Source organism: Gallinula chloropus, assembly GCF_964237585.1.
Source record: "Gallinula chloropus genome assembly, chromosome: 1".
Classification (NCBI taxonomy): domain Eukaryota; kingdom Metazoa; phylum Chordata; class Aves; order Gruiformes; family Rallidae; genus Gallinula; species Gallinula chloropus.
In genome coordinates this window covers 214,300,356-214,327,975 of record NC_140085.1, presented here as the reverse complement: position 1 = coordinate 214,327,975, position 27,620 = coordinate 214,300,356, and the positions used below count along the sequence as shown (strand labels likewise).

At 39.9% G+C, this 27,620-nt stretch overlaps 1 protein-coding gene across 4 annotated transcripts in view; it reads right to left on the bottom strand.

Annotated features, from left to right (window-relative positions):
* Positions 1-27,620, bottom strand: part of NBEA (neurobeachin) — a gene marked incomplete at both ends in the record, with an annotated part of 550,746 nt that overhangs the window by 8,114 nt on the left and 515,012 nt on the right. For 2 of the 4 annotated variants that reach the window (XM_084277994.1, XM_084277995.1), the window contains 6 exons: positions 9,620-9,790; positions 10,681-10,836; positions 13,665-13,736; positions 15,746-15,938; positions 17,549-17,638; positions 17,979-18,041. In XM_084277994.1, the coding sequence (XP_084134120.1) occupies positions 9,620-9,790; positions 10,681-10,836; positions 13,665-13,736; positions 15,746-15,938; positions 17,549-17,638; positions 17,979-18,041 (745 nt within the window). The remainder of the gene's footprint in view (positions 1-9,619; positions 9,791-10,680; positions 10,837-13,664; positions 13,737-15,745; positions 15,939-17,548; positions 17,639-17,978; positions 18,042-27,620) is intronic. The other 2 variants (XM_084277996.1, XM_084277997.1) reach the window with 1 other exon arrangement.

Here is a 27,620-nt window from a genome sequence, read left to right as displayed (position 1 = left end):
GTTGTATGTAAAACTCATACAAAAATTCATGGGCAACTGTATAATGAAGAGAGAAAGTAATTATTACAATATTTTCTGCACTTAACTAATTAAACAAAAAGGCAGGAAAATGGGGGGAAGGGGGGTATAACTTTATTTTGAATGCAGCCAGGTGGAAAGGTGACACTCCTGGCCAAGCACAACCTCTGCTCACTAGAGAAGAGATCCCATTCTAGAAGGCAGCGAGATGGAGAAAGGTTTATGGAGCCAGAAAGGGAAACCTCAACATTAACTTCCAATGCAATACCCTAGAGTAGCAAATAGGAGTCCAAAACTATCTTGTCACTGTCAACCAGAAAGATTAAAGTCTTGCACCCACATTTGTGGAAACAAGCTTAAAGGAGGGTCATACAACTGATACAGAGAATAAGACAGGAGGCTGCACAGTGCTTAAAGTATTTTCTCTCTTCACTGCACTGGGAGTAAAGCACTGACTTGACCACCCTATCTGGGTGTCACAGGAGTAAAAGATATCCAACAGTCCAGGAATTTATCTTGCAGCTAATGGCAAAGCAAGATCCAATAGGTGAATGGCTCTGCACATTTTAACACCGTAATAAAAATCCAGTTTCCTAGCTGGAAAAACAGTTAAACCCTAAAAGAAAATAACAAGGGAACTGCTGGAGTAGCCAAGTAATATTGCATGGGGTTCTGAAAGATATGCTTTAGGAATGGAGGCTTGGTTGGGTTTTTGTGGGTCAATGAATTTAGTCATCTTTAATGCAGACAATCACATCATATAAACCTGTTAATAAATTAGTGAACAGGTTATATGGGTATGTGACTTGGAAAGATGTTCCAGACCTTTCCTTCTCTAAAAAGGAACAAAGTATTCTGATTTTCAGCCTGAATTTATTCCTGTCTACCTTGTATCTCCTCGTTCTTGTGTCAGCACTGTATTTTAGGTTCAGGTCTTCTCCATCTCTTGTGTTTTGCCCAGACATGTACTTACAGAAGAAAACAGCCCTCCAAGACTTTCCTTTTGAATCTATCAGCAAACCAAACTCATACAAACTCATTTGAAGTGACAAACTTACCACTTTTTAGTCATTGTAGTAACCCATTTCTGTGCCTGTCTAGTTGTTACCATTTGGTTGGCCAGAACCATCTATAACAATAGTTCTTGAAATCTACAGGGTGGATCTACAATATTTCTTGCCAAACCCTAATGTCTCCTGCCATTAAAATCTTAATAATTACATGTGTTTTAATATCATAAAATCATAGAATGGAGTGGGTTGGAAGGGACCCCAAGGATCATAGAGCTCCAACCCCCCTGCCACAGGAAGGGACATCAACCTCCAGGCCTGGAGCTACACAAGGTTGCCCAGGGCCCCATCCAACCTGGCCTTGAACACCTCCAGGAATGGGGCATCCACTCCCTCTCTGGGCAGCCCCTTCCAGCCCCTCACCACTCTCTCTGTAAAAAACTTCCCCCTAAAATCTAATCTAAACCTTCCTTCCTTTAGTTTTAATCCATCCCCCTTGTTCTGCCATTGTCTACCCTTTTAAAAAGTTGATCCCCCTCCTGTTTTATCCTTCAGAACCAGCTGAGAACTGCCAACCATGGATATACTGACTTTAGTTTTAGGTCCAGTAGGTGGTGGGTCAATCTACCTCGTTTCCCCATTGCATTGGAGAGACTCATTTACGCTTTCCTATCGCTAATAAAAATCGTTGCCCAGATAAATCCAAGTTCCCCAGTGCAGCAGTGTCATCAGACTGCAAGGGTGAGTAACTGAGATTATTAGATGGTTAGAAATCTTTTAAAGGAAAAGAAATAATGCAGTTTTCAAAAGGTAAATTTCATCAGCGTTTCCTCAGCAAACACTGTAATATCATGAAGCTATAAAATGTCAGAGTATGAGAAATGAATATATTTCATTGACTTCTTGGTTTATAAAATAAAAGGCTTATAAAAAGCAGCTGCCTTGAAACATAAATTTCTTGAGTCCTGTTTTTCAGTAAATGCAAATTAATAATGGAATATCATTATTAGGGGTAACAGTCCAACTGTAATTGAAGAGGAGAATTTTCCCTTTAGGGCTCAAAGAGAAGAATATTCAGTGATATTTGGTGCAGGAAAAGCCCTGTCACAGGGAAGAGAATCTCAGTCATATTGCATTTTATTGCTAAGGACAGAAGTTGTGAACTCCAGGAATCATTCAAAATCTAGCAAAATATTCTGTCGCTGTCACATCACCCCTGATAGATGCAGCCAGAGGTCAAAGGCTGCAGCTCTGAGGGAATTGCAGGTGAAAACATCCTACCTATGAACTGAGATAACATCACTGTAAACTCCCTGTAATTTCCCCAAAGGAGCACCTTTGAACTGTATTACTAGAGGGCAGAAGGAGAAAAACCCCAACCAAATCTGTGTTGCATTTCCAAACAAGCAAGTTTTTCTACAAAGTCTGAAATAAAATGAATCTTCCATTCTCCCTGAGAAACATAAGGTTTTTCTGGAATAAATGATGCTCTCATATGGTAAAAAAAGAAAAAAAGAGAAAAAGACTGTTGCATATTGTCCTTTCCATGAATTACTGTACAGATTGCTATGGGACACATCTAGGAGTCTTCTGTATAACAAAACATGGAAGCACAAGGCAAAGTCCAGCTTCCATTTCATGTCTGACTTTGATGGGTGCAAGTACAAGGCTATAGCTCAATTATTTGCTGAAAATAATTTAATTTACTATTGGAACTTTTGAGAGGTTACTCTTCAGAAAAAATGTCTCTTAGAAAATACTATGGTTTTCAAGGAAGTGAAAATACAGTAGCCTTCTTGAATTTCTACTGTCAGAAAAAAAACATCCTGGAGTTTGATGAAAAGAGAAGGCTACAACCAATAAATAGGAGTATTTCAAAATAGGAAATAGCCAATAACTGTCCACAACATCAGAGAGCAATGATTGTAAAAGAAAAATTCTTGACAGAAAAATATTCATATATTCAAAATATTCTCACCTCTGGCAGAAGTGATTTATCTGTTGAGGGGTAAGAGCAGTATTGTGCATATCTACAAGCTCACCAAGTGGTGAGTGGATTTTCAGGTATCTTGCAACTACCCAGAGACCCCCAAAAGCAAAAACAGAGAGGAGGAGGGTAAGGACTTGCAGCTTATCTTCTTATTTCTCCCAATGAATTGCTTTGAGAATTTGGCAAGGGGCTGAATGTGTACAGCTCCCATTGGCTATGCAGCAAGATGTGGGCAAAGGCATCTGTTGATAAAATGCTAGATATAACTGCTTGGTTCAGGTGTGTTATTGTCTCATATACCACTCTTAGGAGTGAGATGTCTTTGGCTGCCAGAGTAGAGACAGGCCAGTAAAAATTACACACTGGTTTTCAAAGGGCTTCTACTCTGGCAGAATAGTGCCAAGATCCTTCATTTTATAAAATAATACCTAAATTGTACAAACATCTAAGTACTGTAATAGTTCTTTTAAAGATGTGAGGCAGAGTGCACGTGTGCTTGCACAGGACCTCCAGACACCCATCCAGTCCACTTCATATATATATATATATGAAGCACACAGGAGGCTATTTCTAAACTGTTCTTCCCAAGGTTAAACTAGAGCATGTGGCAAGGTATTAAAAGGTGGAAGGATATAAAGGAACAAGTGAATATTCTGAGTTCAGAAGAATTACTCTTTCAAGAAAGAAACTCCCAAAATCTGCAATGTTCATGGTTTTAAATTGCTCCAAAAATAAGTTGTCTAAAAGGCAATAATAAAAGTATACTTCATGACAGGCTTTTTTAAAAGTGCAGGTTAGTTGGACAAAGATCCTTTATGGTAGCACCTACCCTCCCATTCAGCTACATACAGAATGTACAATCCACTGGGACAGGGTGGATTGTTAGCACCTCTGAGGATTACACTATAATGCCACACAAACCCAACTTAGGACTGAGAGGCACAGTATTTTCCAGTGGTCAGCACAGTTTCTGTTAGAAAAAGCAGGGTTAACTCTCACACCTCTTGTGACCATCCTCTTGGAAGCTACAATAGGTAATGAGAAATGTCAAGTCCCAAGATCAATGAAATTTCAGGCTCTAGGGACAAAACAGGAATAGCATTGATCCTTTTAAAGAACACCAGTCAGAGGGTGAATGTAATATATTGCACAGAGGCTCAAGAGGATAAGCGGCCAAGTCCAACATACCTACCTGACAAAAAATTCAATCAGCTCTTAGCACAAGCTGCCTCCCCTTCCATTCTTTCATGCAGGAGTCTGATTCCAATTAAAGTGTGCAAATTAATTTTTATCACTTCCAAATTAGCTTCTGAATTTGTGTCTGTTTCAGATGAAAGCATCTGTCCCTCACTTTCCTACAATTCTATCATCCACTTTGGGACCTGCTCAAAGACTGGGAGGTAATTCTCATTTTCAAAGTCACTTGTTGGAAAGAGACATTCAATAAAGCAATCGTAAAATATGAAATTAAAACAACTATAATGATACATGTTGAACTCCAGGGTATAGCATGTGCTTTCTTTGCTCCTTTTTGTGATGACTAATACAGTTGCTATGTGAGAAGAAATTTGTAAACAAATCAGTCTGCATCATAAGAGAACAAAACCAACCCCCCCAAAGTGTCAAACTCCACCACAGTAATTTTTCTATGCAATCTCTGAGAACTGCAAAGATTTACATTTGCCAGATCACTTCAAATAATTAAAATAAGCAAATTATGCCCTTTGCATGCACCATGTCTTCCTAAGAGAATTTTTTACACTGTTCTCTCAGCTGCAGCAGATTTAAATAATGTGGTCATCAACCCAATAAAGCACAGATTCAGACTACATATTTCAGACAATTTTGTCTTAGAAAGTTGGTATCTGACCCTGGCAAGATGACTAAGCTTCATTCAGTTCAGTGTTTTACCTACAAGTGGTACCTATCTAAGAAAGGATACAGAAATAAGGGGATGCTCATGTTAAAACACTAAACCCTGCATTCTACTCCCTTTCAGCCTTAAGGAATTCATGCCACGTGTCCTGCTTTCCAGGAGCACCTCCAGGCACCAGCTTCTTAGTCTAGGCTGGAAAAGGACATATTCTATCAGCAACATCAGAGCACAGCAATTGCATAGCCATGAAACCAATTTTTGTTGGACCAGTAGGGAGACAATATGTCCTACACAGAGCTGTTGAAGGGACACAGTTTTGGTTCCTGACTTCTAGATTTGTCTCTATTTTTATCTGATCATCATGTCACATAAGATCCATAAACAAGAGCAGAGAAAACAATTTTGCTTTCCATCAAAGCTGGAGGTTCACAGGGGCCCCTTCACACATTAATGTACAGCCTGATAGCCAGCATCTGCTCATGAATTTGGGAACATGGGTTTGAATCCCCCCAGTCTCTGGAGGCCAAAAACTCTCCCACTTCTTGGACAAACATTCTAACCAGAAAGTTTTTTGCTACCTAGTTTTGAAACTACTCCATGGGTAACATTACATTTAAATTTCAGTCTTCTCACAGCAATTGTAAGAAGTGTCCAGACACTGTGACAATGCAAACTGAGCCAGAAACTCCTTTTGGATACTTACTGTAGAAGAAAAGTGATAACTTAATGAACACATTGATGGGAAGAATTATTCTAGATTTATCAAATGAAGCTCACCATGCTGTCATAAGCAAGGGTTCAGCTACTGAGCTGGAGCAGTGACTTGCAAGAGTCTTATCTAAGACATGTTTTTTTCTCTACTCTCCTCTTTAAACCAGAGCTGGTTCTTTACTTATCACAGACATAGCTGAGGTCACCCACAAAAGGTTCTATCCAAGGCCAACAGGTTAGATTATTGACATATGTGTTGTTCAGCAAAGATTTTATCTAGATCATGGATTCTGGAACATGGAATTTTGCCCCAGAGTATGTCACAATAAATGACTGTGATTGCCACGTTTCCTAATTAAAGGATACCTACATTTTTCTATACAAATGTTAAACTACATAAACTGTTTAGGACTGGGTGCTTGCTTCCCCCCCACCCACCCCCACCCCTTAACGTTTCCTGAAACAATTAAAGTTCCTTTTGGTAATTGGATGCATTGAAGCTGAAATTGATAATTAACTGTCTTTCAGCTTAAAAGATCATTATAAAGTCAAGCATCTAACCCAGATAATTACTACACCTGACATTTTTCTTTGAATTCTTCACCTTCTTACAGTCTGTGATATAAAATACCTTATCTGTGTCTCCAGATGACAGCTTTTAAAAAACTAATCCCCCTCCCCTTTTTTTTTTCCCCCTGAAAATATCATCTACATCTTTCTGAAGATTCATTCCAAAGATGTTAACTAATTGGATTTGACCTACAGCGAACATCTCACTTGCATTTTTCCTACAAGGTAAATCCTAATCTTCTACCAGTACATCTAGAAGAGTAGATCAGGAAATGTTTCTTTCTTACTTTGGTGGCTTAAACTATATCAAAATTCAAACATATTTTCATAAGGATTGTTGAGAATGTTTCATTCCTCAAGATTAGTATACAGGGAATGGGTTATACAACAGCTGCCACCTCTGTTCATGGTAGGGAACAGAATCTAGCAGTCCTTACTTCAGAAGAAAGGTTTCATAGTTGTAAAAGTAGGTCCTTCAGACATATAATCAGTTGTAACCTATCCTCACTGATGTATGTTCATGAAGAGTCAAAGTAGCTGTTAAAAATGATGTGTTTACAAGATGTGTAGTTCTGGTTATAGTACAGTAATAGTACATAATTACTGTATTGATGATAATTTTCATCCAATTAGTAGAATTAGCAATAATAGTGATGACATCACTCTTCCTCAACATGAGTCTTCAATATGTCTTCAGCATGAGTAGAGAGAAATCTGCTAAATATGTTTGAAAGTGAGCACAGCAGATTTAGCTACCTAATCATCCTGGGTGCTGCTACCTGTGCCTATGAGATCACATTTGCCTGGACAGGACCATCTGCAGCACAGTCTCCCATTAATCTGACTATAAGGGCTTGTCTCCAGCAAAGTTGTGCCTTGTCCATACAGCAGTATAGACAGAGAGCAAATCATACAACAGGTTTTTGGTTTTATTGACTTCTGTCAGCTGACTGATATCCTTTTGTTTCATAAAATTAAAGTTCTCCAAGGCAGACACTTCCAAAGTTGCACAACTGAGATATTAAATCTGAGATTCCAAAAAAGTAACCCCTTCTTGTATTCAGATACATTTGTGTTGACAAAAAAGTATCAGAACTAAAACAACTTTATCTGTAATAGAAGTAGAGTTGTTTGTATCAGACAGTCAGGATCACAGAATCACAGAATCACAAGGTTGGAAGAGACCTTTGAAGATCATCGAGTCCAACCATTCCCATTCTGAGCTAAACCAGATCCCTAAGTACCTCAGCTACCCTTTCCTTGAACACATCCAGGGAAGGTGACTCAACCCCCTCCCTGGGCAGCCTGTTCCAGCCCTGACAACTCTGTCAGGAAAACATTTGTTTCTAATGTCCACTCTGTCCCTGCCCTGGCACAGCTTCATGCCATTGCCCCTTGTCCCATCTCCTGTCCCCTGGCTGAAGAGACCATCGCCCACCTCTCTACATCCTCCCTTCAGGTAGTACACCCCCAGCTCCCTCAGCTGCTCCTCCAGCCCCTTCCCCAGCCTGGTTGCCCTTCTCTGCACTTGCTCCAGGACCTCAATGTCCTTCTGATGGTGAGGAGCCCAGAACTGGACACAGTACTCAAGGTGTGGCCTCACCAATGCCAAGTACAGGGGCACAATTACTTCCCTTGCCTAGGAGATGCTAATGGCAAGGCTGCCCAAGCCCCATATACTCAAAGGAAGCAAATGGAAAGGTTTACATTTTTAATGCAGTGAAAGGAGCAAACTCTTACTTTTTTCTGACTCAGCACAGAAATTACTAATATCTCACACGAATCACACAGGCATTCAAAGAAGCAAAATAGCATAGAGCTAAACAGATGTGGAATTCCTTTTCAGACTGAATTTCTCCCTACCTGAGAAATATATATAAAAATTAGAGAAATTTGTTATGGGAACACAATGCCTCCCCCCTCCGCCCCAGTCTGCTATAAAAGTGAAAGTCAAGTGAGAAAGCCAGACTTTTATGTCTCCCCTTTTCCCTCCTTACAGACAAATAGAAGAAAATTAAAGCACAATAAAAAAACCCTGCTGTTGTGAAATTAACATCTTCACTTTGTAACAAATAGAACATTTCTTTACTAGGCAGTTGAAGACATACTTTCATTTACAGATGTCTGTGACTGACAGGTCTACAACTGCCTCCACACTTGAACCAGAGATCAAAATTGATAGTGATAGATTCTTCCAGCTTTACCTAAAGAGGCAATATCCTTGTGCTGAAAATAATCATCAGAATTCAGAAACTGCTTTAAATGAAATGGATGTGGAGTTATTACCAAACCACTGCAGCACGTGGATAAAAGTTGTTCTTGTCTTTAGCATTTCTGGCTTGGGTGAAGGGACCTTGTAAATTAGTAGTGCACGTTAAGTGCCCTCTTATATAAATTAATATTATTATTAGTGTATCCCCTTCACTCTGCAAAGCACTGATAGCTAGTCCCCTGCAAATGAAAGGTAAACTCTTCCTGACATTTTACCTCCTTCTATTTTTATTCAGTCACATCACTTCTCCAAAGGTTTGCTTGCTATAGAAAGACCTTTCTCACAAAGACTCATTTAATTCCATGGCATGTGAGACATCCCTTTTTTTGAAAAGGCAAGCAGCTGATACAGCATGCTGGAGCACAAAAGGAGTAAGATAAAATGCCAAAAATATTTCTGGGGAGAGGAAAGTCAAAATATACGGATATATGTACTGTCACTTAAAGGCCATAACCATCTTGTTCTAGATTATGATCATAGAATCATAGAATCATAGAATTTTAAGGGTTGGAAGGGACCTCGAGATCATTGGGTGCAACCCCCCTGCCAAAGCAGCTCCCTAGGGCATATCACTCAGATAGGCGTCCAGATAGGTCTTGAATATCTCCAGAGATGGAGACTCCACCACCTCCCTGGGCAGCCTGTCCCAGGGCTCTGGCACCCTCACTGGGGAAAAGTTCCTCCCCATGTTGGGGTGGAACTTCCTGTGCTCCAACTTGCAGCCATTGCCCCTTGTCCTATCCCCACAGATCACTCAAAAGGCGCTGGCTGATTCCCCCTGCATCCCCTGCTTCAGATAATTATAAACTTTAATTAGGTCCCCCCTTAGTCTTCTCTTCTCAAGGCTGAAGAGTCCCAGCTTACTCAGCCTATCCTCACAGGGGAGATGTTCAATGATGATGACATAATGCTTTATGTGGTATAGGCAGCTACGAATTTAAGAATTACTCCTATACTCTTATCTGTTACCATGCACAGGCTGTTTAAATGTGGGGGCATTTTTTTCTCTAGGACTCAATGAATTATTTGGCATGTAGTGCTCTTCTGCAGGTGAAGTAATCAATACATTTGGTAATACCTCCTGAAGCTGAGAGGATGCTTAAAAATGACTAGGTGTGACAAAGGACATCTCAAGAAAGTGGGTGGTGGGGTTTTTTTTGCAGGATACTTACTGCTGTTTGGATTGTCACCTATAATATGATGTCGGCCACTCCAGTACCAAAGCAGCAACGTCGCGTCGCGAGACCCAGAGACAATGTAGCAATCACCGCCGATATAGGACTCCGATCGGGCCAGGCAAGTCACAACATCCCAGTGGCCAAACACAATCTGAGTTAATTTTCCTGGTCGGAGTGGAAAGGGACACAAATTCAGGTTTTTTTAACTACTTGCAGCCTTTAGAAGTCATTAACTAGATCATTCACAAATACTCAGCCCAAACGTAGTTTTTGCCCCGCGTCCCTTAATTAGAGTTCACTACATGCTACAACATTAAAAAACCCCACAAAGATAAAATTTACATTTTCTATGCTCCTATTGAGGGCTGTGCTCTCTGTCAATCCATAGCCTAACCCTTATCTCTGAAAATCAAGTCAGTGCTGCCGTCACTGAATATTAAGTGGAGTCACTGCTCCCTCAGTATTTAAGCAGTGGTGTTAGAACACTATTTGTGAATTTAATTAATGATATGCATAAGGCAGCACGTGAACTCTTCCATAATGGTGCTACATTGTTATATTCAAAATGTATATCTGTTGAGTGCTAATGTCAAACTAATGTTTACTATGATCATTGCCTCCTCCACAGTCAGTTTTTAGCAATATATGGAATTATATTAGGCTAAGTAATCATACAAAGAAACAAAATATTGGTTCCTGACAGCAGGCTATGTAACCTACTTCCTTAGCCTTATTACTCAAAATAAATAGAGATAGAAACAGTACAGCCTTGGAAAGACTATAACAAAAAATTGTGTTGATGCCTTTGACACAATCAATTCCCTGAATGTAACTACAGTTGTCCAAAGTTACCACTAATAAAATCATATGCCTTTCCACTTCCTTTTACATCCTATATCTTAAAAAAAAAACCCACAAACAAAACCAAAAAGAAAGAGAAGGCTATGATGCTCAAATAATGAAGGGTTCCATAAACTGCCCTAGACAAGAGTAGTGGTAAGGGAACCATCCACTTTCTGACCTATGAAGAAACATGTAGTTGTATTTAGGGTCACCTGTTTCTGTAGAATAAACTCGAAAGCTCTTGTCCCAAAACCCACAGATAAGGATGTAGCGGTTATCTGCTGTGACCACGAAGCAGTGTGCATTGATCTGGATGCTCTGATCCACAAGGTCTGTGATCTGCCGTTTGTTCACACCAGAGTTATTGGCTGTAACAAAATGCAAAACACATTTTACAAGTAAGTCATTCCAACACCTTCCTGTCATCCACTTACAGGAGAAAATGAATACATTTAACTTGCAATGAACTGTGAATTTGTTGTTGAGTAAGCATTTTGAATGTGAACCTTCAGAGCTGTCTATATGGGTGTCAGAAATACCAAATTATTGTGAGATTTCTGCTTTCCCTTTGAAGAAGACAAAAGATTTTATAGGAGATGACAATTTCTCATAAACTGCCTGATTCACTGCATAATATCTGGTAATATTTTAAAGTGCTCTGCTGAACTACTCTCCAGAACTGAACTGAACTAGGAGGAAGTGATGGAACTTCACACGAGCCAGCAGTGGCTCTTGGAGCTCGCAAGGCCAATGGGATCCTGGGCTCCATCAGCAGAGGGGTGGCAGCAGGGACAGGGAGGGGATTGTCCCTCTCTACTCTGCCCTCGTGAGGCCCCAGCTGGAGTCCTGTGTCCAGAGCTGGGGCCCCCAATACAAATAGGATGTGGAACTGTTGGAGAGGGTTCAGAGGAGCCACAAAGATGATCAGAGGGCTGGAGCAGCTCCCCTACAAAAAGAGGCTGAGGGAGCTGGGCTTGTTCAGCCTGGAGAAGAGAAGGCTGTGGGGGGACCTCATTGCAGCCTTCCAGTACCTGAAGGGAGCTTATAGGCAGGAGGGGATTCGACTTTTTAAAAGAGCAGATAATGGCAGGACAAGGGGGAATGGACTAAAGCTAAAGGTTTAAAGCTAAGTTTAGATTAGATCTTAGGGGGAAGTTTTTTACAGAAAGAGTGGTGAGGGGCTGGAACAGGCTGCCCAGAGAGGGGGTGGATGCCCCGTCCCTGGAGGTGTTCAAGACCAGGTTGGATGGGGCCCTGGGCAACCTTGTGTAGCTCCAGGCCTGGAGGTTGGTGTCCCTGCCTGTGGCAGGGGGTGGGAGGTCTATGATCCTTGGGGTCCCTTCCAACCCAGACCATTCTATGATTCTACGATTCTATGAAGTCCATTTAAAATACGGAGTCAACAGCAATAATACTGCAGGAAGCCAATCCTTGCTGTTAAGTACCTCTTCTACAGAAAATACCCCAGCTTGTCTACTGCCTTGGCATTCCTCATACCTCCAGATGCCCAACCAGATCAAAGATGTAAGGGTTCAACCAATGAAGTTATTAAAGTCTAATCTTTTTCAACACTGTCTTATCACCTGCTCCTCAAGTAGGGAGCCTGGTCGTGGGCAGTAATGTTAAAAGAAGCGATGCCACTTGGACAGTCCCTGAGCTAGAGGGAAAAGGAATGGTCCATGCAGAATCCCACCACCCTGACTGTCAAACAGAGCTGTTAGGAAGCACTAGGAGTAACCACCTAATGGGCTTTTCCTGTGACTCAACAGACAGTATTTGGCAATAAAGGCAATAAAGCTGTGCTGCTTCTCACTTAATACTAACTTTCTAACAGTTCAGTAATCTAAGTTAATTATCTACAGTCCTTCTATACTCACTAGAGACAGAGACATCCTTTCACAGGGCAAGTCATCTCACACTATAATAGCTGTCCAACTGCTAGACAACTCCAGAGGATGGTTTCTCTTTCTACAGTAGTTATAGAGGGAATCTTGACAACTATCTTCAGCTAATTGAAGTTAGGTGAGATAAAACTCACTCTGAGAGACATGTTTCTCCTAACATAGAAACATGACTGATGCAGATAATATTCCAAAATTTCTTCTGTCCCTATTTTTGGTTATTCTATTTAAATTGCTCACAACTGCATGAAATAAAGAGACTCACCCTATTTTAAATTTGCTTGTATAAGTTAATACCATGTTTACACTCCAAAAACACTTATTTAAATTACCAGACCCTCTATGTCCATCCACTGAAAGATAATGAATAACAAATTACTCAGATTTCCAGAACAGGTGGGTACAGTAGCTGTGCCCTAGCTTTGGAGAGGCAATTCTGAAGAGAAAACCATTGCCATTATATGAGCAAATGAAGCATACACAATGAGAAAACTAACTCTCCTGAGGTACTTGTATCTAAATCCTTCAACCATGAATATTGACACAGATGAAAAGGGAACTTTTCATTTGGAGATGTTTAAAAATGCATTTTTTTTTCCTCATCAGTGCTGCAAAAGAGTCTCTGAGAACATTACCTATCTGTACTTTCTGTCTGAAAAATATGCATTCTGCAAGAAAAAAATAATCTAAACAAACCACAAAGCAAATATTTGCAATTAAAGAGAAATAATGACTGTCAGGAATACAGGTCTGGCAATCTCTCTAACAGTCCTGGCAGATGCTATTTCTCAAAATATTTCACTTTCTCAAATATTTTTGGATTTAAAAAATACAGTCATGCATCAATTTAAAATCCAATCTTGTCTTTATTAATTTAGTAATGCTGACTAAACCAATCCAAATCATAAATTGAATGAAAAGAAGTGGGTCTGCATCTGCACTGATACACACAGTGTTGGCTGTGAGAAATGAAAATATGTGAACTCTACCAAACACTTAAATTTTACTTTACTAACGTGACCTGATAAGAGAAGGGAGTTATAGATATGGGCTGACAATGTTACTGACTTAATTGGTTGTTTCTTAAACACCAATTGCTGGTGATGCTAATAACAAATAGCACTCCTAATTCATTGAGCACCACCAGCAAATGCTTTTAGTTCTCCAGGACTGTCAAGAATAAATATTTTCATATCCTCCATGTTAAATGAAGCATAGTATACAAATATAGCTTAATCAATAATTCTTGAAAATGCTGTTTTCAAATACATCACTGCATTTTCATCTTGACATACCAATCAATGGATCCATTTCGATTGGAAGATGATGGGCTTGATCCAAAGAATATCCTGGAGCTCCCCGGAGACCTGCACATGAAAGGAAGAATAAAGCACATAGGGACACCTCTTTGTTTACATTTTTTATGTTCTTTTTCTAGTTTTAAAATGGCATTATTGGATTATTATATATAGAAAAGTAACCTCTTCCTATTACTTGTTCTAGGAATCTTATTAATTCCTTCCTCTGTGCTACACAAACACATATTCATTAATTCTTTGGTTATGTAATAACCATTATAAATGTAAGAGTGCCAATTTCATCACGATTTCTGCAGCCACAAACATTCATCAAATAGCTCTTTTAAAACAGTGTAACAGAGAAAGCTTTTTACACTGAGTGAGATAATACCACAGAAAAGAATAAAAAATTGGATGAAAGATTGTTATGAGTTTCTTGCATATGGAAACCTGTGACAGAAACTTTTTCATGGATTTATCTAGAATTTTTATCTTGGAAACTGTGGGCTACAGTAAATTTGCCACAATTATTATTCCTATCACTTCTATCTTGAGTGGTCCTTAAGTTGTTCAAATGTGCATCAGGAGCTGTGTATTTAGTCTTATCTGCTCTCATGCATGGATAGCATCGCTTTGGCTCTTCTGATCACCTTCCTTGGCACAGAAATCACAATGGTCACTACTGTAAAGACAATTCTTGTCAGGAACTGACATATTGCTCAAAAATATCCTCCATAAAAGGAGATCCAGAGTTCTGGAGAATTAATTCTGTTTTCTACTATTACAACAGACAACAGAGCTTACAGCTGACCCTGCCAGCTTCTGAAAAACACTGCTCTGAGAATTCCTCCTTCCCTCCTTTCTCTTTCTTCTTTCAAAAGCAAACCAATTTGGGACAGATTTCTACTGGTATTAACTTATATTTATTTTGTTCTATTGTGGCTGTGTACATGTCTGCTGCTGTGTATAAACCCTAAAGTTTTACATACAACACACAACAGTAAAGTGGTCCATGTATACATTTCTATAGATGAACTTATCCTTTATACTATTATTAAAATAATTTTGTAGTAGTAGTAGGAAGTTTATAACCTGTCCTGGAGTAGTCCCTTGCAAAATAAAAACCATTGCCAGTCAGGATGCAAACATTAAGGAAATCATTAGAATGAGTTTTGATTCTCCAAACAATCCTGTTTTCCTCTTTCTTCATGTTATAATACATTCAGAAAGTAGTCTTGTCTTTGAAATCTGTCACTACAAAGTTCCTGAACAGGCTACTGAGTCACACCCTCAAATACCAAATACCTTCTTGTTTTTCCCAGGTGGTAAGAAACCTTCAACAGTTTCCAGATACTGCAATACAGGGTCTGGGTCTATCACAGCAGGAAGCTTACTTAGAAAATTAAACCTGTTCATGCCAAAGCAGAGCAGTAGCTCATGGCCCCACCACCTATTTAGCAATGCCTGGGACAACCTCAGCACCTACATTTTCAGGTGAGGAGACAGGACAGTCCTATTGGCAATAGGGAGAAGTGAGCAGAGGTACTGGGAGGGAAATTTTGGGGCTTTTTGGAGGAAATAAGAAAACTTTGCTTCGGAATAGTTTGGTGTCTGGCTGCTGAGGCTTGCCAAGGGTCATGAATTATGTACCAGTGACCCAGAGTAAGGCTTATCACAAGCTCCTGGGCAGAGCTGAAATCTCTCTCAAGCAGCAGACAGGGATGTGCACTCTCTAGCATGCCAGTATGTATCCCTGAAACCTGGGACATATCAATATCGACGGTGTCAGGATCTGCAGCACTCTCCTGAACAGCATTATATCAAAGGCTGATCCTGCTGTAACCACAGATCGATTGGCTGCCATGGTGATGGGCTGCTGTTGGGGAGTGTGTTTCTAGGAATGACACCAGAGAAAACACAAGCTTTGATTATTTGACACAAACCAGACCAAAACCAGTAAAGTTTTGTGCCCAGGCAAGTGACTGAGATTAACTCACATCCAGCTAAACTGCACTCCAAATTAAAGCTGCTCTATTAGAGTCTTTAACTTTGAATGAAACACGCCTGTGAGAACCTACCTACTGTGTTGTGCCACCGATTGACTGCAAACAGCCTGCTGCAGGTGACAGTCACCACGGCAGGAATGGTCAGGTGGGGCAGCGTGTTGGCTGCCACGTGTGTGACGGGGGAATTGGATGGGAACTTCAGCACCATGATGACATCCTGCTGCATCTGATCTTTAAACATGAGGGGGCTCTGTGGAAGGAAACACTGTTGAGTAGAAAGGAGAAGAGAGCAGAAGAAAACAGAAGGGATAACACAATTAGTGAGGAGGTCTGAGGGAAAACGAGGTTAAAAAAGAGCAGGCAAGAATGTGCACATACAGGGAAAACAATGCTACCTGTGCATCTACACTAGTGACAGAGGAGAGCCAGATCAGAAGCTATTATTGGATCATTACATGAGGACAAGTGGAGAATAGGTATGGTAAGGGTTATTGTTACAGGGTGCAAAATGACCATCAGCATTAATTATTATACAGGAAAACGTAAAATTATACAGCAGTCAATATTCATGCAAAAAAGAAACGAGTCAAATAAAGTAGTTAATCCATTCATGCATCATAAACATAGGATCACTGAATCATTTCAGTTGCAAAAGACTTTGAAATCATAAATTCTAAGTGTTAACCTAGTACTGGCAAGTGCATTACTAAACCATTTTCCTGAACACCACATCTCCATGTAAAATGCTATAAACTACAGTGGCTGAAAAAAAGAAACTTTGAGAGGGGACTCAAAACTAAAAGATATTTAATTTTTCTTAATGAATTCTTCATTAATGAAATACAGCACTCCCAAACATAGGCAGTTTAATTCTATGTAAAGCATATACTTATGAGAGGGTCTGCAAGCAATTGTAAACCTCTTTGATGATTCTGCAAGTGACACAGCTTTTTGTACACAATCAATAATACTGTTATTAAAGAATGGTTTTAATGGGTTTTTTTAAACCATTGTTATAGCAAATAGAATTATTTATAGAAATTCAAAAAAACCTTTTCACTTAAACTTTAAATTATTATTAAAATATATTATCTATATCTTAAGAACATAAAATAAATATTATGTACATTTGACATCTGTGTATTATTTAACACATCTAACATTTCCTGATCAATTTCCCCTCTCAGCATACACTAGATAGAGCAATTTTCTTATAGATGGATAAAATGACTGAAACTACCCCACATATTACTGTTGATTTACAAAAATACCTAGCTCTAAGCATTTAATCAAAGGCACTGAGGGGCACAGAGATCTGTCTCATTCGCTCTGGCTACTTCTTATATTTCTATGCTAGAAGCACAGAGAAAAGTGCATTGGGAATGAATTTTGGAGTTCAGATTTAAATTCAAAATAGACATTGTATTCTCCTGGGGGAACAGGTGGGAGAATTCCAGTATGACTTGAACTCCCATACTGCATTTCTGTCAAGCAGGCATTGTTCATAAATCAGGCCCTAACAACCCATCGTTTAAAACAGAACAAACCAAGATGCTCACTTGAAGAAAAGCCTGCAGCCATTCCCACTACTTACAGAAATGTGAATGCAAATATATATTTATCAAGTGTATATTTCAGATGATAGGGTCTCTTTATACAATATTTGACAGGAAAAGCCAGGACTGCAGGAAGCTAAAGCTATTCAAGCCTTCACCTTGCTCTGCTAGAACCCTGCGAGCCGGTTGTGCCAGGAGAAAGTATGGCTGCATGGGCAACGGAGGGCACTGAAAGTGTTGCTTAAATGGGTCCTCTACGACCTACAAATGATCCTCAGGTTCAAAGGGAATGCATTCCCAGCCAGCAGTTATGTCTCACCAGGTGCATGGCAGAGCTCCGAGGTGGATGGGGCTCAATGAGCAACTGCGATGGCGTCTGTCCAAAGTTCTGTATCTGCGCCTCCATGGCCTGCGGGCGAGGGAGAGGGACTGTCATGAGCAATATGCATCAAGGAGAGAGGTCAACACACTCTGTGACAATGCAGGCATATCCCAAGTCAGCCATGAAAAAAGCCCAGAAAATTCACCCGGTGCTCTCCTCCCAGGCTGCAGACTCATCCAAGTGTTAGTATTTTGTAGACAAGCTTTGCTTCTCCCTTCAAGCATGCTTCAGTTAACCAACTAACCATTCCCATTTCCAGTCACTGGCATTATATGTGAAAATGTTAACCTGTGAGGACATGCAGTTCAGGTCTGGAGACAGTTTTGGGGTTTGGTGGGGCTTTTCGCACTAAAAAGAACATATATACCTTAATAAAGTCCTTTGTAAGGAGGAAAGTATGAGGATCTCTAATAAAATAAGCCTCTGGAATCTTAAATTGGGGGAAAGAAAAGCAAACTGAGAACAAAAATAACGTATAAAATGTAATAAAAACAAAATAATAATTGCTATTTCAACAACAACATTAGTAAGTCAATACAAAAAAATGCCAGAAACAGATCTTGCCAGGCACATCCAGACTAATGTAAAAGTCTTTCCAAGTTGCATATATTCACTGAGCATTTATTCATGCAAAATTAATTTTATTGCATTTTTTTCATGGGCTTTCAGGCTTCACAGGTTTGAAATGAAAACTTAGCAATTTCAATGCATTCTTCAACACTTTAATCTACTTTCAGAATAAATCCAGAATAATTCGATAGAGGGTAGAATACACCAAGATGCTTCCTACTACTCAAGCAGTTAATTCAAACAAAAATATAGAAGATACTTTTTTAAGAACTTGGCAAAAGATTGCTGCTTGTAAAAGCAACACTGTTCATGAGCATTCCTTATTTTTCATATTGACAGGTACTATTTTATTTGACCTTGTAAGAGCCAGAATAAAATGTTCATAGAAAACTGAACTGGCAGATTTTGAAATGCACTGTGCATTATATACCTATACATATACTGTACTGTGCACTACTGACCCTTAATATTTCTCTTGTGAGCTGTATGAATTTTTCATTTGCTACCACATGAGAAACATGAAAAAAACACCAAAAACATTACCACCTTGGTACATGACAGTATTTCCTCCAGACATAAGAAGCACAATAAATACTTCATGATACAGTGGAATTATTTTAATTACATATTTTGTAAATCCTGTAAACCAATCTGTGTTTTCTTCTGCTTCATAGATTAGATGCAAGAACAGATGTTAGAGAGAGATTTCCTAACAGGTCACCAATGTCTACCACTCTTGATGCCCTAGATTGACAGGTATATAATGGAATACCACAAACACACACCTGTCAAAAAGAGAAACTTAATGCAAAGTCCAGTCAAGCAGCTGAAAGACTTTCAATGGATTGCAGCCCTCATGCATTTGATGCTGTAATTATCCTGGTACAGGTGATTTCTTGTTGACTAATTTAGAGTGGACTTTAGTCTCCAAGGGACAGAGTGTTTCTTGGGAACTGGTAAACATCTCTGGTCTTATTAACATCATTTCGTGATGAATTATTTAAAAATATAGAGTAATTTTAGACAAAACCAACGTATTTTTGTAGGCATATGCATGTATGTCTGTCCCCAGCAGTTATCTGTATGTACCATACAAATGCTACCTCTTTACATGCTGTGTAGATACCTTCACACCTGCAGACAACTTTTAAGCACGAATATAAAATTCACTTCAAGTCAAATCAAAGGCAGTATTTTTTATTACATTCAGTGCTCTAGAAATTATTTGCCCAGTGGGGAGAAAAGAAGAGAATTATACTTGTTTGTGAATTTCATTTTCAAAATGACAAAGACTAATATCAACAAATTCAGGCACTGTGTGATATATCCTTCCATGCAGATCTGTTAATAATACTTTGAGAGAATTAATTTCCATTTTTCTTTTTTTCCAGTAATTATCAAGGTTAATTTAATTTTAATGTTTGAAAGAATTCTGTGTTGAAATAAGAGTGTGAATCCTATTTGGCAGCAGTATGGAACAAAACCCAGATCGTCCTCTCTCAACCTTTATAGTGATCCCTTAAATGATACTTCTGTTCTCTAGCAGGCACACTGAAATGAATTATTAATTTTTTTTCTTCCAGTACAGCCCTATTCTAATTTACACATTTACTCTCATGTTGTCCATTCTTGGCAAATTCTGATTGTTTGGCTGTAAAATCTGCACACATGAACTTTGCTGGCTTTGCCCCCCAGTTCAGGTAAATTTATGACAGGGAGAAGAGAAAGAGAAGCAGAACATGATAATAACAGCATGAATATTTCAGATGACGAGGAATGGACACTTAAAAACATAACTGTCAAAAGCAGCTGTTATTTTACAGCTGAAGATGTCCTGGTAAATACTCACTTATATACTTTACATGCTCATAATTTTAAAACACTTTCTGCCAAGTCCTTGCACAACCAGAACAAACGCAGAATCCAGACCCTGACCTTCAGGGAATATTGAATAATTGTGCTGGCTTACACTTACAAAGACCACCGCCTCTCCCCCACCCCATGATTAGTAGTGTTATCCTTTCCTTCCAGGAAATACCCTTTGTAAAACTGACAGCTCTCAGGAGCGAGATGATGTTTCTTTCAAAGTCCCCATCATACCCAACTACAGCCCGCACACCGCCACCTCCCTGCACAGCTACAACTGCTATTCCTCTCCAGACTTCACAACACTGAAAAAGGACAGAAGAACCTTGTCAAAGCTTACACAGAAGATAAACATAAGCATACAGAGATAAAGTGACTGGCCCAAGGGTATTCCTAATGCTGCCTCCTATCAGATCACTTGACGCAAAATGAAAAGCAGGTACAGCCCAGACCTGTGAATAATAATGTAATACATTGATTTGTTTACAAGAGAACCCTGGCTGTATCTGAAATTAATCTGAAAACTGGTAAGCATACATCACAGCTTTTCTTGAACTGTAAATCATCAAACTTTAGATTTATTTAATGGTCTCAAACATCTCATTCTAATTAATCAATTCCTTTCTCCCTTCACATCTTAAGCACTGTGTGCAAAGTGCTACACGACTCCCTGAAACACACATTCCAGTCAACTTAACAACTATTTTAATAAAATAAAGTTTATTCTCCTTTCACCTTCAAATGTCCTTCATGTAGAAACAATATAAGCCTGGAATTCAGCTGCTGCCAGATTCAACGCTTTTGGAACAGCAAAATGGCAATTATATTAGTTTTCACTTTCTGAATACGGTGTTGCAGAAAAGCTATTTAGTGAGCTGATTTGAGATTCCCTACTGTTTTTAATACACATAAAATGAGATTTGTACTCCAGACACTTCAGGGAGTATCTGTTAGGATATGATCGTGTATCACAGAAAGATAAAAATGGGGTTTAGCCAATTACTTGATAATCACAGGTCAGGACAAAGAAAAAAAGAATCTGCAAACTTGCCAGCATTTCAAAGTTTAAAATGACTTGATCTGAAACATCCTTGTATATGCCATCAAGGAAACCACAACTTCATAGCACTTGTTATTGGCCATTTAAAAATAATCTAGAGAGATTTATATTGTATGTTTACATACTTTTAGATCAAGAAATCAATATATAAAATCATCCGGTTTTATGAATAATATTAACTCTAGATGCAATGAGAAGTATCCCCATGGCATTCTGCACAAAGGAAATCACAGAATCATAGAATCACAGGATGGCATGGGTTGGAAGGGACCCCAAGGATCACAGAGCTCCAACCCCCCTGCCACAGGCAGGGACACCAACCTCCAGGCCTGGAGCTACACAAGGCTGCCCAGGGCCCCAGCCAACCTGGCCTTGAACACCCCCAGGGACGGGGAATCCACCCCCTCTCTGGGCAGCCTGTTCCAGCCCCTCACCACTCTCTCTGTAAAAAAATTCCCCCTAAGACCTAATCTAAACCTTCCCTCCTTTAGCTTTAGTCCATTCCCCCTTGTCCTGCCAGTGTCTGCCCTTTGAAAATGTTGATTCCCCTCCTGTTTGTATGTTCCCTTCAGGGACTGGAAGGCTGCAATGAGGTCCCCCCACAGCCTTCTCTTCTCCAGGCTGAACAAGCCCAGCTCCCTCAGCCTCTCTTTGTAGGGCAGGTGCTCCAGCCCTCTGATCATCCTTGTGGCGCCTCTGAACCCTCTCCAACAGTTCCAGATCTTTCTTGTATTGGGGCCCCAGCTCTGGACACAGGACTCCAGCTGGGGCCTCACAATGGCAGAGCAGAGAGGGACAATCCCCTCCCTGTCCCTGCTGCCACCCCTCTGCTGATGGAGCCCAGGATCCAATTGGCCCTACGAGCTGCAAGAGCCACTGCTGGCTCATGTGAAGTTTCTCATCTACCAGAATGAGCAGGGCTGCTCTGAGTGAGCTCATGTCTCTCTACAGCTTCTTGAGGAAGGGAAGGGGAAAGGAAGGTGCTGATCCTTTCTCCCTGAGATCCAGTGATAGGGGACAGGTAAATGATTTGAAACTGTGCCAGGGGAGGTTCAGACTGGACATTAGGAAGCATGTTTCAACTTTTGGTCAGCCCTGAATTGATCAAGCAGTTGGACTAGATGATCACTGTAGATCCCTTCCAACTGAGATATTCTATTCCATCCTATTCTATTCCATTCTATTTTGGGAAAGGAATAAAAGTAATTGAAAAGAAAACTATAAATAAAAGTATTCCTTTCTTCAGTTCCAGCCTGTGTTTAGTTTAGCACAGCATTGGGATACTCCCTGTCTGCCTTGAATACAGGGAAACAACAGGGTAGAAAAGGTAGCAAAATTTCCATGAGCTGTGAGCAGAACCTGGATTTTCAAAAATTATCCCAACTATAAAAACAAAGAGATAACTGAACAGCCAGGCCTGAGGAGTCCCTATACCAACATAGAATGTGTCATAGGAATTGGGAGTTAAAATTATTTCCTTTAGAGTGTAATAGAGTCTGCTGTAGTTTTTAGTGTAATTTAAGGAGAGAATTTAATTCTATCAGTGGTAAAGTCCTTTGTTCCAGGGAGAGTTGGAAGGATACAAGAAAGAGAAGATCTAAAGAAAATGAAGTCTTTTCTTTCTGGTGTAGTTAGGAAAGCAGGGAAGCATTTCACTCCTTGACATCAGCCCATTTCAGTGTAAGAAAGTTTTCTGTGATTTTTCAGGGGAGTGGGCTGCTAGAGAAGAAAAGGCAATACTTGTGCTTGGGAACACAGGAACCTCACAAATAAGAGCAATGCCTCGAAGAGTAAAGTGCACTCTCAGCTAAACCTGTCCTGGCTGCAGGATATCCATCCATCTATCCATCCACCCATCCATCCATCCATCCATCCATCCATCCATCCATCCATCCATCCATCCATCCATCCATCCATCCATCTTTACATTATTTTTGCTTCATCTCCTCTGTTTCTGCTTGTGACCTGTATTGAATTTACTTCTCATTTGCAGTGTATTAACCAAAATGCCTGCTTAAATTGTCATTGTTTAAAATTGTGTCATGGGAGGAATGTTGGAGTACTAGGGGCAAGGATGGGAGAATTACAAAGGTGAAAGAGGGAAGAACTCGGTATCACAATTAGTAGCTTAATGAGGTAAATGTGAAAGCTCAAAGGCAGCACTCCCTGAGACAAATAAGGTCACTGATGTGACTCGTGCCCATAAAGAGAATGGGAGAAGTTACCTTTCACATTCTTATTCCTTTCATAGTGCTATTTTCTTTCACAGGGGAATGAGGAAGAAGTTTAGGGGTGGACTGACTCTGGGAGGAGGCTGAAGGTCAGCTCTGAGCTGCTGGTCTTCTGCTGGGGAACCATTTAATTGCACACTGGATCTCCTGTGAGGGGACAGAACTTAGGGTCGCCCCTTCCCCATTGTAAGATTAATAACATAGTGACCTGTGGAGAAAATCCATTTCTGTGCTCATCTTCCAGTCCCTTGAGTATCCTGATTAAATAACTGACTGCACCAAAGCCTCCAGACTAGTTTAGCCATTGCTTGTCTTTAAACCACAGCACTTCTGTCCTCCAAACACACAATAATAAAATGGAAATCAATATTCTTAACCCAAGTTATGAAAAATCCTGAAGATATTGATGCTGTTTAACAGCTGTAGATGCAAATAAAAAAGCATCATCTCCCACCACTCATACAAAACAATAACATTTTCAAGCTGCTTAGGCTACCCACCAAAGGGCTGTCAATCATCTTTGCTCTAGTGGTGCTTGGGGGCTGTTGAGCGTGGGCAGGAGAGCACATAAAGGATTCCTCTGTGCACTTGGATGTAAAAATGAAACAAACTTCTAGGGAAGGCAGAGCTGGGTGACTATTCCTCAATCACCTACAGTTTCATTCTTCATTGGGTTCCATCCCTGTGCACAGGGGAAAATACTTTGTACAAAAACCTGTGTGGTACACAAGAGGAGCAAAACCCCACCAGGATCACAAGAGTTAACAGTAGAGAGTCTGAATATGTAAAAAAGTCATAAAAATCTAGAGAAACTCAGGTAATACTTGTTTGAGAAAGTTTAACTGATCGTGGCAGTAATCAGTGAAGATAAAACAAGGCCACTTCAGTATAAAAATTGCCTTACTACCTGCAATTCAGTCTGAGTTTAGGAATTTCTTTCTTCCCTCTAGGATGCAAAGTAAAAGGGCTCATGCTTTTATATTCCTTATGTTACATGATCACCAGGCATCTCACTTTGCAAATGCAATGGATCGTTAATATCTTCCTTGGTGATTTCACCTGCTTTTTTAGAGGAAAACTGTGTTTAAAATAAACTGCTTTGGGGCTTACCCTTTTTGCAAAGATGTGATGAAGCACAAACCAAACATTTTGAAGAAGTCAATTCCAGCGTCTGCATTTTGATTAGGACTGTGCTGCTGAAATGAATCTGCTGATCATCCCTATTTGCCATGACTTGATTCACTCTACAGTGTTTCAGAGTGTCTGAACTGGCTTCTAAGCCCCAGAAGAACTGTGCTCCAGGTGTGCAGGTAGTAGAGCTCAGTTGATGTAAGTCTGCAGACCCTGCTGGAACCAGCCTGGTGGAGAAAACCCTGTTTGGAGCATGAGTCCAGATCTGGGGCCCCCAATACAAGAAGGATGTGGAACTGTTGGAGAGGGCTCAGAGGAGCCACAAAGATGATTAGAGGGCTGGAGCACCTGCCCTACAAAGAGAGGCTGGGGGAGCTGGGCTTGTTCAGCCTGGAGAAGAGAAGGCTGCGGGGGGACCTCATTGCAGCCTTCCAGTGCCTGAAGGGAACATACAAACAGGAGGGGATTCAACTTTTTAAAAGAGCAGATAATGGCAGGACAAGGGGGAATGGACTAAAGCTAAAGGAGGGAAGGTTTAGATTAGATCTTAGGGGAAGTTTTTTACAGAGAGAGTGGTGAGGTGCTGGAAGGGGCTGCCCAGAGAGGTGGTGGATGCCCCATCCCTGGGGGTGTTCAAGGCCAGGTTGGATGGGGCCCTGGGCAGCCTTGTGTAGCTCCAGGCCTGGAGGTTGGTGTCCCTGCCTGTGGCAGGGGGGTTGGAGCTCTATTGATCCTTGGGGTCCCTTCCAACCCAAGCCATTCTATGATTCTATGATGAGGTTGCCCCTCATATAAAGAACACTTTATTATTCTCATTTCATGTCATTATTTTCTTCATTTGAACTATTGTGTTTCTTACATTTATGTTTCTAATAATTCCTGTCCCATACAGATTGGTAACATTTACTGAAGCTTTTGAGTGTTCATTGATGTCATGCCAAATGAAATCATTGCTCTGTCATCATTCTCCCAAATCTGTAATAAGTTCATAAAAGAAAATGATGCTTTCTTTGATCATTAAGTTACTGAGTACCACACATTACAAAAGATAGTACTGCTGAGTTACTTTTTTGAGAGATGCATAACCATGATACATAACTGATTAAATATATCATCAATACCATAAATAGTTTAGGTTTTGAAACCTGGGTAATCAGGATTTTTTAAGTTTTATTTGTAGATGACTGATAATTGCCCTGGAATAATTTTCCTATTGTTATGCAACAGACAACTCCAGAAACAGGGATTCCTCTTGACCTGAAAAGGAATTTTATCTTTTCTGATGACATTGCCTCAATTCTTTTAAAACAAGAATTTGTGTGGTTGTTTTGGATGATAAATATCTAAGGTGACTGACTGAAATAATCTCTCATCACCTAAACTCTACCTACATAAGGAAACCCTTCCATTTCCTCTGTTTGTTATTCAGACACCAACACTTATGGTTACATTCAAAAGGCTACATGGACAAAAGGTCTATGTGATTTGTTGGGTGAGAGGCCAGTTTAGATGATCTTTCCCATCTGGTGTTTAGGTCCATGGAACCAGCTTCTCTTTGACATGATGATTCTGCAATGCAAATTACTAAAATGTACACCTGCAACATAAAATTTCCCTATTGATGCTACTCCTTTGTATTACTCCCTTATGTTATGGTTATCAAAGCATCACAACATGCAGAATTGCAGATATGTCTGTCTAGCATTTGCAAACCAAACCAAACCAAACTGGTTCCATTTCCTCAATGTGCCTCCTGTTGTATAAATTTTCTTAAGAGAGTCCTCACTCTTAGGTCTTAGCCAGATCTTTCTCAGGACATCATCTTCTATTTTGGCCAAATTCTTTCTTTCTTTCTTAGTTTGTGACACCAGTTTCAAGTTCCAAGAAATTCAAGTTCTTGTTATTATCAAAACTCCTCTTGAAGCTCTACCTGCAGCTCTCTAGGTTTTTTTTCTTGTTGTTTTAGGAGGTTTTTGTTTGTTTTTTTAATTGTTTATTAGTTTGTTTGTTGGTTGGTTGTTGTGGGTTTTTTTACTCTACCTTTAAAGTCTTCAGTTTGTCATACCTCTCACTTCTTCACACCCCTACTTAGAAGTTACTGTTTTTAAGCCAAGCCTTTCCTTTCCTCTCTTGCTTATGTCATCCTTTAACTAATTAATTTTTCTCTTCTGCATATGAAATAGAAGCTGAATGCTAAAGTCTTAATTTATGGGGTTTAGATCTTCAGGATAGAATTTATTTTACTTCTATTTTGGAAACAGCAAACTTACAAAACAAACATTCTCTTCTGAAAAAGTTTCTAGGATTCCAAATGCATTATCTCCAGCCATGAAGTTATTTCAAGGCTTTTCTAACACAGAGATAAATTTGCTACATTTCCTTGAGTAAGAAATAAAAAAATCCCTATCATTTTTCAATGTAACTTCTATTCTGACTGGAACCACTACAGATATTTCAAAGTTTACAAAACAGGACGTGAAGGAATAAAAAATCTATATGAAAACTCCTCAGCATCCCTTATTTGGTAGTCACTGAAATTTACAGGCATTTAAAAAATCCCAGAAAACACCACTGCTTCTGTCTGGGATGCTACAATTGTTTCCACATGTGAATAGCAGTGAGTAACAGCCAGAGAGTCTGAAACACAAGTTGTGCTAGGCTAGGAATTGCCAGTAGTATTTTCAAAACAACATCAACTGGATTTAGAAACTTGCTAAATTTTACAAGTCAAAAGTACTGAAAATAAAGTATGTTTTGTTTAGAAATGCCCGACAAGATTATATTATACAAGATCTCAATGAATTCACTAATGAAAAAAGAAGTCCCAAAGGTCAAGACTAAAAAATCCCACAAAGCACTGGGAAGGCTGTGAACATAATTTCTGCATTAACAACCGTACCAAGAGCTCTGTTCCTATGGTAATTCCTTCACAGCTTCTATAAAGCTCCCAAGGACTACCTTCTTAAGCCTTTCCTTTCCTCATCCTCTATGTCAAGAGTTCCAAACGTCCATTCTGTCCTTTTCCTCTCTCTGTTGTTCCCCCGGCCTCTTGTGCTCCCATTGTAACTTGGCCTCTCTACCCCACTCAAGAAGATAGGAATTGTGGGAGTTCCCATCTTCCCATCCAATTCCATTTCCCCTTCTTCATCCC